At 58.1% G+C, this 15097-nt stretch overlaps 1 protein-coding gene across 2 annotated transcripts in view; it reads left to right on the forward strand.

Moving 5' to 3' along the window:
* Window positions 1-15097, forward strand: part of TCF20 (transcription factor 20) — a gene marked incomplete at both ends in the record, with an annotated part of 37492 nt that overhangs the window by 11616 nt on the left and 10779 nt on the right. For both annotated transcript variants that reach the window (XM_084255770.1, XM_084255769.1), the window contains one exon: window positions 14466-14559. In XM_084255770.1, coding sequence (XP_084111896.1) covers window positions 14466-14559 — 94 coding nt within the window. The remainder of the gene's footprint in view (window positions 1-14465; window positions 14560-15097) is intronic.

Below are 15097 nucleotides of genomic sequence, written 5' to 3' on the forward strand. Positions count from 1 at the left end.
CGCCCCCTCCCCCAGCCGCCACAGCCTCTCTGCCCTCACAGTTCTCCCAGGCCCACGCCAGCTCCTCTCTCTGTGCCCCTGCCTTTTAGCAAAAAAGTTGCATCATTATTACCTGCTTTTTCTTGACATGTGCCTGTGTGATCTCTCTACACCCCTGCCTGATGGCCTTGAGACTAGCTCTCCAGGGCAAGTGTTCGTTTTCTTTCAAGATTAAATTTAAGGACTCATGAAATTTTCAGTTGTGAATTTTATTGCAGATACTGCCTTACAGAATAAGTCATGACAGATTAAAAGGCTGAGTTTGTCTACAATCTACTTTTTTTTTTTTTTTTTTGAGGGGCAGAGGGTTGAGGAGAGAAGCGTTGCGCCTGATTTTAAAATAAAGCTCACAAGGAGTGACTGTCCACTGAACGCGCCGAGGGCCTGAGCAGGAACGCGGGCCGGTCACTGTGTGCTTTGAGCCAAGTAACTCATCCCCGAGATGCTAAACTTTTTTTACTATGTTACACCTGCTGATGTGCCCAGCACGAGGAAGTCGATCTTCATTGCAGTCCCACACGCCCGAGGGTCCTTGGGGGAAACCTGCGGGTCCCCAGCCTTCCGGGGGTGGGGCCGGGGGTACAGGGCAGGCAGGAGCAGCCCCTTGCCCACGCGGCTCCTGTGGGGCTTGGGTTTCCCAGGAGATGCAGCGCCCTGGTCCCGTGGCCAGAAAGGGAGCCCCTCCCCCCGCCCGAGCCCGAGCAAGACCTGCCGGCGGTCTTCTTCCGGCCGTCTTCTTCCCACCGCCCGTTTGTTGGGAAGTGTGGTGGGGAAAACCCAGTTCAAGAGCTGCCCTCAGAGGTCCTCCTCCCTCTCAGCCTCTGCAGCTGCGTAGGGGGGGCCGGGTGCAGGGCCCCGAGTCTCCCTGCTGCTTCCTGGGACACTCTCTCAACCTCTGTCCATCACCCTCCCCTGCAAGACACAGGAGCTGGTAGATAGCACCCTGGAAGAGGGTTGTGTGGGGTTAAAGGCTTACCCGCTGGCGGTGGGGGGGTTTCGCTGAGCCCCTGGGCCCGCCGCCTGGGAACCCGTCCTCGCACTCCCGGGGCTGGGATCGCCCTCGGCCTGGGCCGTGTCCGCCCCTCAGACACTGACCCTCTCGGATAGGAGAGTCGGGTGGGTGTGAAACAAGCTTTGTCGTTTTCACTCCTGTGTGCGATATTCGTTTCCATCATAGAGACGTGGGCGTTGCCTTCTTCAAAGAAGGGAAGCAAAAGGGAGGGAATGAGATCTGCTCTCACGGTGGCCGCAAATGTGTGTGATGGCCCTGCCAAGGGCCCCGGGGCAGTGGAGAGGTGCGGTGAGGGGGGATGTGCGGGCTGGGGTGTGCGGGCCTCCGCGGGGTGTGCGCTCCCCTTCCCCTCGTGGCATCGTGCGGCTGCCAGTGATTCCTAAGCGCGGGAAGGAGGTCAGGGGGCGCGGGCAGCCCACGCACCCGAGAGGCTGTGGCGATGGTGCGGCGCGGCCAGGGCCGCGTGGCGGCAGTGGCGTCGGAAGGGTGGCTGGGAAGGAAACGGGAATTACAGTTGATACAGTCCGGAAACTGACTAGGTGGGCAGGTCCCAGGAAGTGGCAAGGGCTGAGGTTTCTAAGGCAGCCAGCGAGACACGAGACACGGCAGCAGGGGCGGCGAGGCAGGAGGGCGGCTTCGCAGCGGGCGGGGAGCCGGCCGGAGACGAGGAACCCTGGCGGGGAGAGGTGGTGGCTCCAGGCCGCGTTCTATGGGCTGGTGCCGCGGCGGGCGCTTCGCTCCTAGCCCAGGCTGGTTGGTTTTCATCTCGCTTTCCTCTCAGGTTTCACGGAGGTGATTTAGATCCACGTTCTAAGAAAATGAGAGGGAACTAGGAAACGACATCTGTGTGTTGTTACTTTCTCAGCCACACAGAGCTCTGAGCAGGCATCGGAGATGTTCAGTTGTCCCAGTTCTTGCCTGAAGTGGGGCAGGGTGGGCGAGGAGCAAAGGGAGCTTGCTGTCTTGGGCTTTCGGATTTTGTTGGGGCTCTGCTGGTGACCCTTGGAAGTCGGAAAACAAACCTTGGGTTGCGCTGGAGCCTGGAGCCTGAGCCCCGGGGGTGCCTGGAGCAGGCCAAACCCCATCACCGCTGTTCACAGGGGCCCGCTGGCCCCGGCCCCCGCAGGCAGGCAGTTCCCGTCGCTCCTTGCGGCGCCCAAGGCTGCACCCCACCCCACCCCCCCCCCCCGCCCTGGGCAGAGGCAAGCGGCGAGAGCGTGCTGTCCAGAGCGTTTCTTTTCCAAGGCCTGTGATGTTGGGAATTATTTGTGAAAACACTGGTTAGAATTTTAATCTTTGTATAAAAAACACCTGCGGAGGTGTTACACCGTAACAAGGGTTCCAGGGGAGAGAATGAACCAGAGGTGGGGGTCAGCCTAGCTAGACTGCAGGCCAGAGGGGCTGGTGAGGCCAGCGGGCCGGGCCGGGCTGCCTGTGTTGCAGGGGCGCCGCACGAAGTTGGCCCCGCGTGCTGTGGCGCGAGCTCCAGAGGTGGGTCACCTCAGGGTCCTCACGCTGGTGACTGTCTAGACTGGGCTCTGCAGGACAAGACCTCACCACACTCTGGGCTCAGCTTCCAAAGCTTCTCCCCAGCGAATAAGCCTCACCCCACAGCAGACGTGCCGGCCTGCGCCCTCCCTCGGTATCCCCGCCCCAGCCAAAACCTCAGGCGTCTGAGACGCCCTCTGCCAGCCGTTCCTCCAGGCCTGGCATGTCCAGATCGCATCGCTTTCTTTCCAGATGAGATCTCTCGTGCCTCCCTTGTTCTCCCCCTTGGTCCTGATCGCCATCCCCGCCAGCCACAGCATCTTCCCTCGTCTCCCCGCCCTGAGTTCACATGACAGCGTTTAAGTGGACGGGTTCCCAGACACGAGCTGCTCACCACAGCCCTCCCGAGGGCCTGCCGGCCACAGCTTGCCCTGGCGGCCTCCTCGGTCCCCGCCCTGGTCTCCATCCTGGTCTCCACCCTGGCCTCCTTCAGCGCGCCCCCGAAACCATCTTTCTAAAACTCAGCTGTGACCACGCCAGAGCCGGCAAGGCGACGGGTCACCGCCCCCACACGCCTTCCCGCAGCCAGCGGCTGGCCGGCGTCGGTTGCTTGCCAGGAACAAACCTGTGCACATCATTAAAGCAAGACAGTGTGTTAGGCGCAGGGCTGGCGGCCGATGAGGAGGTGGGTTCCGTGCCTGCTGAGTCTAAGACGCCTCTTAGACACCCCAGGAAGTGTGACCCAAGCAGAGTGAGTTTCTGATGTTTCTCACAGCGGAGAGCAACCCCAGCCCCACGCAGATCATGGACCTGAAGACGCAGTCTGTGGCCCCAACACGCTGCTCCTGACATGGACAGGGGCGTCAGGGAGGCCTCCCCACCCAGAGTCGGGGTACATTTGGACTTGCCAATGTAAGGGGTGCCTGGAGAACAGACCCGAGAGCCACCAGGCCCTACTTTCCCACGCTCTTTGACCTAGTGGTCTCGCTGCTGCCCCCCACCCATCCCCATGTCCCCCACGGGTGGAGGAACGCAGCTGTTCCGTTCAGCGCAGCGCGGCGTGCCCCCCAGAGGGCTCTGACAGGTGCCAGGGCTATTAGCTGTGCGTGCACAGCAGGGTGGGAGCTTTTGCGAGGTAGGCACTTAAGGGGGACAGCTTTTGCCTTGTAAAGCAAAGCACCTCCGAGGGGCTGCCTCTACAGTGAGGGAACCGCACCGGTTGCTGACCCACATTCCCTTCTCCAGGCCCTTCTGACCCTGCCCCCTCCTTCTGGACAGAGAATTCCATTTAAGGCGACCATCTTGGTGCACCCACATCAGCCGTGTCAAGGTCCTGTTTCTCGGCTCTGGAGGAGGCTGCGTTCGCGCCCGCCCCTTTGGCTCTTGAGCCCCCAGAAAAGATCAGGCCCCCACACACATGCACACAGGCCCTCGAGGGCCTGAGACCACCGGCAGGACCAGAGCTCGGTTGCCTGTAGCGCCTTCCTCCTCTGACTGGGGGCTCAAGAAGCCCCGCGGCTGTTGATGGCATCTCTAGCCATCTCCGTGGCATGGCTGAGCCCGTCTTCTGCTTCCCGCCTGCATCTTGCTCGCTCATGTAGGAAACCGCCCTCCCCCTTCCACTAGTTGTTCACCTCCCCGGGGCAAGCGGCACCGGCACGCTGCCCCGTGAGTCTCTGCGGGCGGCCGGTCTGCGCTGTGGACGCGCGTCAGGTCAGGCTGGCACAGGTCAGGCCAGGATCAACCCTGAGCGCGTGGTGTGGAGCGGGTGGGTGCCGTGGGCGGGCTTCCGGACCGGGTTTGATTCGGGGTTTCGACCAGGGTTCTCCTTCCTAGGGCAAGGTTTCAGGAAGGGAAGGCTGGAGGGTTAAACAGCGAGACGGTGTCCATGGGGGTGACGTGCAGTGTCCTGTGAGGATTCCCACACCCTGTGTGGCTCCAGGAGGCCTGGCTGGGAGCCCTGGCGGGTGGGGAGGCTGGCTTCAGAGGCGCGGCCCATCGCTGTGGGTCGCTGCCTGGGCGGGAGCTTAAACACCCCAAGACAGCCTGGTGCTTCAGAGCTCCCCTCTGCTGAACTCCACCCTGCCTCGACAAGGTTGCTGCCTTAGGGATTGGGGGCTGCCTGGCAAGACTTTGACTTGTAAATCGATAGCTGAGATGAGTGAGCGTGAAGTGGCCATGGATGGAGGAGGGAAAGGATAAAGGCGAGGAGGCAGAGAGGCCGCAAAGATAAGGAAGACACCCCAGAGCCGAGCGCCTGGCGCCCCGGGGAGCTTCCGTTGAGTGTAATCGGGCAGCAGCACCGTCTTGCTAAAGGGAACCAAGGGGAGTGTCAGAGCAAGTTTGTTGTTTCTGCTACTAAGACCCTAGCGGTTAAGTAGGGCGCCTCGAGGACAGCGGCTTCCGCCCCTGACCGCTGGGAGCCTGGAGCCAGTGCTGGGCGGAGGCCGTGGGGAGACGCCCCTTCCCTGGCAGGCATTTCTTAGAAAAGATGCCTTTGGGGCCTGAAGCTGCCCGCAGCCTCTGCAGGACCGGTTCGATCCCCGGCTGCTCCCCGGCCACCGGAGGAGGGTCCCAGATGGCGCGCAGACCTCTCCTGCCGCCCTCTGCTCCCCTCAGCAGTGTCCTTCGGTCCTTCTGCCTGCTCTGCTCCCCGCTCTGGCTCTGGTGAATTCTCTCACCCTCCCGCGCCTCTGGCTGTCCCCAGTGCTTGTATAAATAAATATATAAATCTTTAAAAAAATGTAAAAAAAAGATGCCTTTGTAGGTGCAGACAGCACAAGAGGTAGTCATTTCTGTCCGTAAGCCAGTGCGCTGTTTGAGCAAAGGGTAAAATAAAAATAAGTTAGTGTGTCGTCTCGCACGACTTCAATTTCAGTGTTTTAAGCCCTGCCTCTGAGCATTTACCTCCCTGCCCGGAGGAGAGCCCTTCTGCCTCCCAGGCGCTGCGGGCCCCGCCCCGGCCCCTGCTCCACTGGGCTTTGCCACTTTGGGGGGCATGGAGGGGCTCCGGCACTCTGGGGGGAATGGAGGGGCTCTGGCACTCTGGGGGAATGGAGGGGCTCCGGCACTCTGGGGGAATGGAGGGGCTCCGGCACTCTGGGGGGAACACGCTGGTCGCTCCTCAGCCTCCTGGACGGCCCCTCCTTTCTGACTTCTTAAGGGGCACAAATCCCTTTTCTGCTTAACGTGTAGTGACTCCCCTAGACGAAATATGTCATGTGCTCAACAAGGCCACCCAGCTTCCTTCTCGGCTGTAAAGGAAGCCCTGTGATCGATTTTAACGGCGTGTGTACCTGTGGGTGAGACCGAACACGAACTGTTTTAAGCAAAAACCCAGGTCTGGTGCGCGCAGAGCACCTCCCGTGGAAGCGGGCCGGCCCTCCGAGGAGGGGCGCGGGAGGCGTGTGTGTTGACACCATCCACGCTGCGCGAGAGGAACCTCATTAGCCCAGAGCCCGACTTCGTGACGCTGTAATATTCTGGAAGGGTCTGAAGACTGGTTTTAAATTATGGCCAGTGGATGGATCTTGTTGGGAAATTGCTTTGGACTGCCTCCATAAATTTACCGTTGAGCCTAAAAGACTGTAAACCTAGGAGGAGTGGAGTAAGGGAATCAAGGAGCATTTAAAGCCCAGCGAGCGGCCCTAGCCGGGCAGCCACCTCAGCAGCTGAAGTTCATTTCGTGCGTGATACTTATAAACGGAAACGTTCAGCTCGGGGGCACCTTGGTAGGAAGAATTGCTGGTGCCTGTGCTAGGACTGACACGTTTGGAGAAGGCTGGCAACACCGAGGGGCGAGGAGCAGCCAACTACGGCCCGGGCTTGTGTGCAGAGGCCAGTGTCCCGATGCTGGCGGGACCGCGCTGGTCACCGCCCGCGGGTCACCCCCATGCTGGTGCTGCGAGGCCTCCCCGCCTGCGCGGGCCCAACCCCTCCCGCCTCTCAGGCAAGCCTGGAGGGCGCTGGCTGTTGGGGGGCAGCCATTTCACGGAGCTCCTTGCTGGCACTTTTTTCCTTCTGCTCTTAGACAGGGTGTCTCAGAGGCACCCTGCGTGTCATTTCCCCTTGCCAAGCCTCTTCAGGGCCTGTCAGCTTTGCCCTCATTGCGTGTCTTAAAAGAGTCTCCACTCCCCTCCTCCTCCCAGCTGCCATTTCCCCATCTCACAGCTGAGAAAGTTGAGGCTTGAATCAGTGGGCTGGCTGAGGTCACCCAGCTAGTCAGGGGGCGCCCCAGAGAGCACCCCGCTGCTGCTTGGGCGCACAGCTCAGAGGAGAACCTCCTGCCCAGCTTCCTCGCTGTTTCCTCAGTTCGTGTCGAGGCTCTTCAGACCGCTCTATTTGGGGCAGGAACCAAGAAAATGGCACCTCCCTGACTAGAAGGAGGCCGACCGGGCGCCGGCGGCTAACTGGAGCGTGTCTCGACTGCAGCGTGCCCTGCCCTGCCCTCCTCTGCCCTGCAGGATAAACAGGAAAACGATACGGGGCAAACTTGCCAGCGGGGCTCCCCCTCTTGGTGCTGTCTCTGATGTACATCGCCTGCATTCCCCGCTGTTTGTCCATTTAAAGCAAGTTTTAGGTTCTGTCTTGAACTTATTTTCTCTAATAAAGCCTGGTCTCTACCTAGTAGCTTATAAAAATGTTTCTAGTAATAGAATCATTCCTCTGAGAATGACTAGTTTAATTCAAACTGGTGTGAGGGCCTCCCTGGTGGCGCAGCGGTTGAGCGCTGGGTTGCGAGGCTGCCCGCAGCCTCTGCAGCGCCAGTTCGATCCCCGGCCACTAGCGAGGGTCCCACAAAAAAAAAAAAAAAAAAAAAAAAAATTCAAACTGGTGTGGACGAATGTGTTCCAGAACGGTTGTCTAGCTTTACCTGCAGTTGCCAGAAGTCATCGTTGGCACTTAACCCACCCCGGGCCATTCCACTTGAGCTTTTGCTTTAAGTCCAGGACATTTTATTCTACCACTGGGATGTTTCTAAGAGCAGCTTTCAGAGCCAGGCCCCAAGTGTCCTCTTCATCAGCACCCCGATGCCTGAAGCGCCCCCTTTCCTGGGCCATTGCCCCCACCTGATACCAGCTCTTGCCAGGCTGATCGCCACAGATCTCTAAATGCAGCCTGTTGGGTGTTCCTCCCCACCCCGCCTCTTCCAGACCTCCCTCACCCGGAGGCAGCCGTGGTGGGCCCCACCCCCAGGACCGAGCCTCGCTCCAGCCCTTCCGTCCCGAGTGCTGGGTCCCACAGGGAGGATTGCTCGGGTGCCCTGGTGTCCCCCTCCCCTTGGCCTGAGCGCCGAAGCACTGAGGACTATTTACATCATAACACTTTGAAGTTTGGGCCTCTTAACTGGAGCCTCTGGAGAGCCCGGCAGGTAGAGGAGAGAATGAGTAGAACTGACAGTGAAGACCAGACTCATCCGAGTTCTTGATAATTTTCCTCCAACCCATTTTCAGTTTCTGAACTTGGAGTTTTATGCTGTAGACTCGGAATCACCTGATAATCAGGCAAGTTGACAGTCCCGTGAACTAGCCCGGATCCTGCCGGCCCTCCCTATTCAGCGCTTGGCGGCCCTGGAGAGCAGCACCACGTGGCTGCTCACCTCAGCCAGCAGCCCCTGCACGGCGGGTGGCGCTGCCCTGTCTGCTTACCCCGACACTCCCGCCAGGCGGAAATCTGGATTTGTAAAGCAATAGAGAAATGTATGCGATCGGGCCTTCGAGGAAAGACACCCTTTCCCAGCTCGCCTTGGGCCTGACCACTCTTCTTCAGAAGCCAGAGCGAGTGAGCCCGCGGCCTCTGCCCTCGATTCTCCTTTGTGCCCCACGCTGTGGCTGAACTGCAACCTCTTCTGCTGGGCGGATGAGGAAAGACAGTGAAGAAGGAAAAGTCCTTCACCCCACACCTCCCCTGATTCAAAGCGTCCCCACTTCACTGTAAACCCAGAGGCAGTTCGAAGGGGACTTGGGGTGCAGGTTTTCCTCGCCCGCGGAAACAGAAGGCCCAGGAGACGCGCTGCCAGGCGCCCACAGAAGGCCCAGGAGACCGCCGCCGGCTCCCTGCACTCCCTGCCGGACTGGATGCCCCAGCCCCCACCCACTAGGCCAGAGACACTTTCTAGGTTTATGCTGCGGGTTGAAAAGCTCCCTAGAGAAAACAGTGTTTTTCTGGGTCAGCAGCAGACCCACTTTCTGGGTTTATAGAGAGGAATGGGGGGGAGGGAATCTAAGAGGGTGATTTTATTCCAGATTATTTTTATACCCAAAAGATACTTATCAGATTAAAGAAAGTTTGCACATATATGGTTTTCACGCCTGGTTTTGATGGGAAACAGGTGCCAGGGTGCCAGGAGGCAGAGCGGAGCTGTCAGACTCCAGGTGTGCTAAGGAGCAGCCCCACCTGCTGGGTCTCAGCCCACCTGGCAGCCGGGACCAGAAGTGGGGGGTAGAGACGATTATAGATGATTCTGATGTGAGCGCGAGGGCTTATGTAACCAGGGCAGGGAGGCCCTGAGTGAACCGTGGCTGGAAACCTGAAGCCTCCCAGGAGATGCCGTTATGGGTGACGCCTGGGCGCTTCGCCTCACTCTCTGCTCAGCGTACCTCGTGGGGTGGTTTTCTACGCTTTTCGTGTCCTGCTGAGTGTTTGGCTCATACTGGGTCGTGTAGCTCACTATGTAGTGCCTTTCCTTCCAGCGTAGGGATGCTTCTCACGTCTTTCAGGATAGTTCCCACACACCTGTATGGGTCAGACAGTGAAGGCAGCAGAGAGGTGCCGTGTTCAGAGACATGGCCCCAGGCTGACCACTCACCCCCTGCGGGCCCAGCGGCGGAGCCGACAGATGGCCGCAGAGCGGACAGCCAGGCCCACGAGCGCCTGCTTGTTTTGGGGCTTATCCTACAGAATCAGTTCCAAGAAACAATTTCTTATTTTTTAGTAGAGTAGGCCCTACTGGGTACATGCTGTGTCCCATTTTGACATCAGTAAGTGCCAACGATAGGACACATTGTAGAGAAAAGTTTTATCTATTTTTATATAAGCCCTAAGAGTTACATCATTTTCTAGTTTATAAAACACGTGCTTGTTTCTTTCATGCAACTGTATGAGGAAGGCAGAGCAAAGGCCGTAGCGCCCACTGTGCAGATGATAAAGTCAAGGTGATTTCTCCGGCTCTCACGCGAGCTCACGCTCGGATTCTGCTCCGCTGGCCCTTCTGCTGCTTCTGCCTGGGCAATATTCACATTGTTCGGCCACGGTCATTCTGGAGAGCCGGGCGAGCCTGCAGCTCTCGTCTCGGAACAGATGCCCAGCTGTGGCCGGGACTGCCGCTGACATGAGCCATGCGTCTGCCCTGGCGTCCCCGTCACTAAGACGTGTGTGGAACGGATTCCGTTCCTGAAGTCGATGCATGTGCGGGAGCAACTACGAGGCCGTATGTGCAGCTTTTAAATCCCTGACACGAGCTGGGCACCCAGGGCTCTAAGAGGCTGGCGTGGAAGTTTGGGGGTGCACTGGGCTGTGGTGTAGGTTTCGGGGGCTCTTGCCCAGCCCTTCTCCTGAGTCGGTGAGAATGAGGACCCGCAGCAAAACACCTCATCTGGCTCCCGAGCCTTCGTGCGGGACCGTGAGGAGATTACTTAGTCTAAGGAAGCCAGGCTCCCACACGGAGTTTCGTGGGTTGCGTTGGCCAATACCTTGAGGTGCTCCTGAGCGAAAATGAATGGGGTGCAGAGCTGCATCTAAGAAAGAGGCTCCTGGGGCCTGAAACGAGGCTCCCTGTGTGTAGACACCATGTGGCTGGGCGGGCAGCAAAGGCTGCCGGCCTAGATAGCGGGAGAGCTCTTGCTGGTGGCCGAACACACACCTTGCCCCCATCCTGCGACCCGCCGCTCAGCCCCGCACCCCGTGGGAGGGCGGCTGCCTCCGCTCCTCCACCTCGGGCTTGCCTGCCGTCACGCTCTCCCCAACGCCTCGTCGCAGGGCCTACGGCGTGCGTGCACCAGGCCTGGGGATGCAAGAATGAATCTCACAGCTGGGGGAGGCGGACAAGCACAAATAAGCAATTACCATGAGCATGAGCGGAGTGCGAGCAAAGCGTGTGTCCCGGGCAGCGCGGGGTGTGGCCTGTCCCGTGGAGCCCGGTGTGGGCAGCCTTCCTTTGCTGCGTCCGTGCCAGGGAGACTAAACCACTGCTGGCGGTTCGGCCCCGCCATTCCCCTCTGCGGCTGCCGGCCCTGCCCCGCTTGGTGACAGGGCGAGGACGGACAGCGCCACGCAGGCTACCTCCTGTTCAGACTTGTGCCGAGACTAAGAGTACATTTATTCTTTAACTTCCCAAGGTTCCAGTATCAAGAGATGTAGGATTCTTGTTAGAAAACCTTAATAAAAACCTTTATTTCCTTTTATAGTCAGTAAAAAATTCACTGGAGAAATTGGACTGTTGTGTGTTTGGAAAATGATGCCCCACTGTGTGTCTCATTTGCGTGGGAAACCGCACTGCGTGGATCTGCCTCTCCTAGGAAAGGACATCATTGGGCTTGAGGCAGTGGCACCCACAAAACCAGGGAATTCTGTGCTGGATGCCTGTTGTCTCTGCAGTATGGGGAGGGATGGGGCGCATCATTGTTCCAGGTAAAGTTAAAGAGTAACATCTCGCTGGACGTGGCCTCGCCTGGGCATTGATTTTGGAGATAGAAGGAGAGAGCAGAAGCAGGAGACTAGAGGGGAAAGTTTCATGTTCTGTCTTGGGCACCTGGACGTACCTTCCAAATGTTGAGGGGACTAGAGTGCAGCTCTGGTATAAAGACTGTTGAACTTGGAGTTCAGGGAGAAAAGCCTGATCTCCTAGGTTGTTTCTTCTAGTTATGTGACCTTCAGGAAGTCACATTTCTTCTAGTCTCTTGCTTCAACCAGAAAAAGCGTGTTGAGAAAGACCCGTGTCCCTCCCAGTGCAGCAGCCAGAAATTTGCCTCATTAAAAGGGAGTGAAATTGTGGGTGTTTCTGTGAGGGAGAACTTTGTATCTTTGAAGAATGTGAAAGGAAAATGAAGTAAGAGTCACTGCTCTTACTGTAAGATTCTCAGGGCCTCCTTCCCTTCCTTACTAGTTTTCTGTCACTAGCAACACATTACTGCAAACTTGGTGACTTAAAACACACACTTGTCAGCTCTGCAGGGCCATGTGGGTCTCACCGAGTTTAAATTAAGGTGTCAGCAAAGCTGAGGCATTTTCTTCTTAGTGTTTCTGCCTCTGCAGGCTGCCTGCATCGCTTGGCTCATGACCCCTCCATCCATCTTCAGCCAGCAGCGCTCCATCTCCCCGGCATGCTCCCAGGGGTCAGCGCCCTAAAGCCACAACTCCGCCTGCCAGTGCGCGAGGCTGCACGTGTGGCCTCCGTGACTAGACTGGGCCACCTCGAAGCCCAGCACACCCTCCCTGTCTCACTGTCCTTGATTAATTTTATCTGTGAAGCCCCTTGGCCATGCAAGGTCACGGGTGAGGGATGAGGCTGGACATCTTCGACACCAGGGGGGCGTTTCTACACCGCACACCTCATGACCTAGACTGGCCTGTGTGGGGGGACAGCAGCATAGAGGCAGCGCTGAGTGGCGCCTGAGAAACCTGGAATCCTGGTCCAGCTGGTCCCTGCCTCTTTCAGGGGCTTTGTTTTCCTCATCTCAGAGGCCGGGGGTTGAAGTTGAACCAGCGATTTTCAAGCTGTAACACATATCAGAACTGCCTGGGGCCTCCCCGGTGGCGCAGCGGTTGAGCGCTGGGTAGTGAAGCTGCCTGCAGCCTCTGCAGTGCTGGTTCGATCCCCGGCTGCTCCCCGGCCACCGGAGGAGGGTCCCGCATGGCGCACAGACCTCTCCTGCCGCCCGCTGCTCCCCTCAGCAGTGTCCTTCGGTCCTTCTGCCTGCTCTGCTCCCCGCTCGGCTCTGGTGGATTCTCTCACCCTCCCGCGCCTCTGACTGTACCCAGTGCTTGTATAAATAAATAAATATTTTAAAAATTAAAAAAAAAAAAAAACTGCCTGGGGACTGGTCACAGCACAAATTGAGGTGGGACTTGAGACTAGGCCTTCTATTAATTTTTTATGTGGTAAAATGCATTTAACCTCCCTACCCTGTCTAATTCCTGCAAGCAGGCCGAGGTTAGCTGCTCCAGGGTCACGTATACACCTGCCACCGGAGCGGGAGGGGGTGGCGAGGAGGTAGCTGCTACTCTCAAAACCATAGATGACTGAAAGTGATCCTGATCTACCATCCAAGTCTTCCCCTGGAAAGCTGCAAGCCTTCAGCAGCCTCCAGAGTTCCAGAACAGAGCGTCAGACAGGTCCTGTCCGTGCAGTTGTTGTCTAGGGAGGAACTTCTGGTGCTGCGTTGCTCCGTCTTCCCAGAACCCCCAGAACTTGCATTTCTAACAAGTTCCCAGATGTTGCTGGTCTGAGGACCACACCTTGAGAACCACTGAGGTAAACATTCCCTGTAAAGTCCTTTCTGCCACGCAGGGCGGGTGCAGTGCAATAAAGGAATTGGGCCTCTTAATTAGAAATTTTAATTGATGTAATTTCCTGGTGGGGGCCATTTTGCTCTTTTTTCTTTTTTTCCCCTTGATTTTGCTTTCTCGTGAAGAAGACGAGACTTGTGATCCGCGGCTGGTTCAGAGCAAGGGAGCACCGAGGAGCCCTGCCGAGAAGAGGGGCCAGTGTGGAGGGAGGAGGCCGTCGGCCGAGTACGGCTCCTCCTTTGCTGGCTGCAGCTCCAGTGGTGGCAGGGCCGCTCTGCGCGTGGGGTGCCTTTTGTGGGTGTCAGAGTGGACTGTCTAGTGTGTGTCTGGCCCTGTCGTTTGGATCACACTTACTGAGCACTTTTGGTCCAGCCCATTTGGGCCTGGGTCAGCGCGTCCTCCCTCCGACAGCTGTGGGGGGCAGGGCTGCGGGGTCCTGCGCTCGGGCTGTGGGAACACGAGTACCTGGGAAGGGGGTGTCACTCAATGGGGAGTTTTCAAAGTCCTCTCCTGCAAGTCACACTGACCCCTAGGGCGGCCTGTGTGTGGCACGAGCACCACCCCTTTGTCTCTTTGTCCCTGGGGGGTGCGGGGTGCACGACTCTCCACCAGTGTGACGCTCAGGACTGCTTGCCTTTCAGTGTTCGTAGACTTGGGAACAAGTGTCTGCCTCCCGGAGAGGCTTCTGGGTGCCTGGCCACCTGGAGAGCTGCCCTTCCGAGCAGGTGGGGGTGACCTGCGTGATGGCCCCTGGCAGGACAGGGTGCAGCACTCCCAGCCCCACGCTCGGGGTGAGACGTGTGCCCGCTCTGTGAGAACCTGCCCATATAAGGGGGAGCATCTGATGACAGAGCAACGTCTCCCTTAGCCAGAAATCCATGGCAGATTTCCTAGTGCATTTAAAATAGGATTTGTGTGTAAAAATACCATGTGCACACAGCCCATATTCTCCGAAAGGAGAAATACACTTGTATTGGGCATTTGGGATAAGTAGAATAAAAATAAAATCTTACAAATACGAGAATTGAAACCAAATTCCACTTTTGAGTCTGTAGGTTGATATATAACTCTCCTGTCCTCCCCCTGCCCTCCGCCCACCCAGGCTGCACAGCGCGTACAGTGGCGGGCCCTGAGGTCACTCCGGCCTGGTGAGGAGTGAGACAGGCTGGGGGCCCGGGTGGGCGGACACAGGATGGTGAGGGGCAGGCCCTCCTTGCCCCTGCCTTGTTCTGTGTGATTTCTTTGTGAATGATTATGGGGCAGGGCCTGGAGCCTTCATGCTGGGCCCCTCCAGGGTGTGGGCAGCTTGTGGGGTGGGGGTGGGGGGGTAGAATCAGCGGGTCGTGGGCTGGGCTGGGCTGGGAGGGCCGGGGAGGCTGGGGCCGGCTGCTGACGTGCCTGACTTCTTGCTTCCTTCCAGAAATGCTCCCACTGCCAGGAGGCAGGTGCCACCCTGGGCTGCTACAACAAAGGCTGCTCCTTCCGGTACCATTACCCGTGTGCCATTGACGCAGGTAAGAGGCAGCCTTCTCCCCCCGTGGGGTCCTTCTTGCCTCTCCTGGCCCTCTTCTGTTGTCAGTGCTCACGGAAAGCAGAGCGGAGACTCTGGAGAGGAGTGCAGTGGGGTAATACTCTCCTAAACTTCTGTTCAGGTCGCGCGCACGGTGCCCCCCTTCTGTGTGCAGCTCAGTGGTTGTAGCTGGTCCGGGGTTGGGCACCTCATCACACTAAATCGTAGAACATTCTCATCACGTAAAAAAACTCCCGCTCGCTGGTGGTCACCATGCTCCCGGAGCACCTCCCCGGCAGCCAGGAGTCTGCTTGCTGTCTGGGGCCGGCCTGCCTGGGCCTCTCACAGGGAGGGCGTCGGCCGCCTGCGGGCTCCGGACGGGCTTGTTACCCCGTTGGCAGCCGCATCAGTGCTGCTTTCATTTTTAGGGCCCAGCAATATTTTATTATGAGGCTGTGTCATTTTATGGTCACTCATCAGTTGATGGACATTTGGGTGATTGCTGCTGTTGGACAATGAACGAAGCGTTGGGCTGTGAACTT

Source organism: Talpa europaea, assembly GCF_964194135.1.
Source record: "Talpa europaea genome assembly, chromosome: 15".
Classification (NCBI taxonomy): Eukaryota; Metazoa; Chordata; class Mammalia; order Eulipotyphla; family Talpidae; genus Talpa; species Talpa europaea.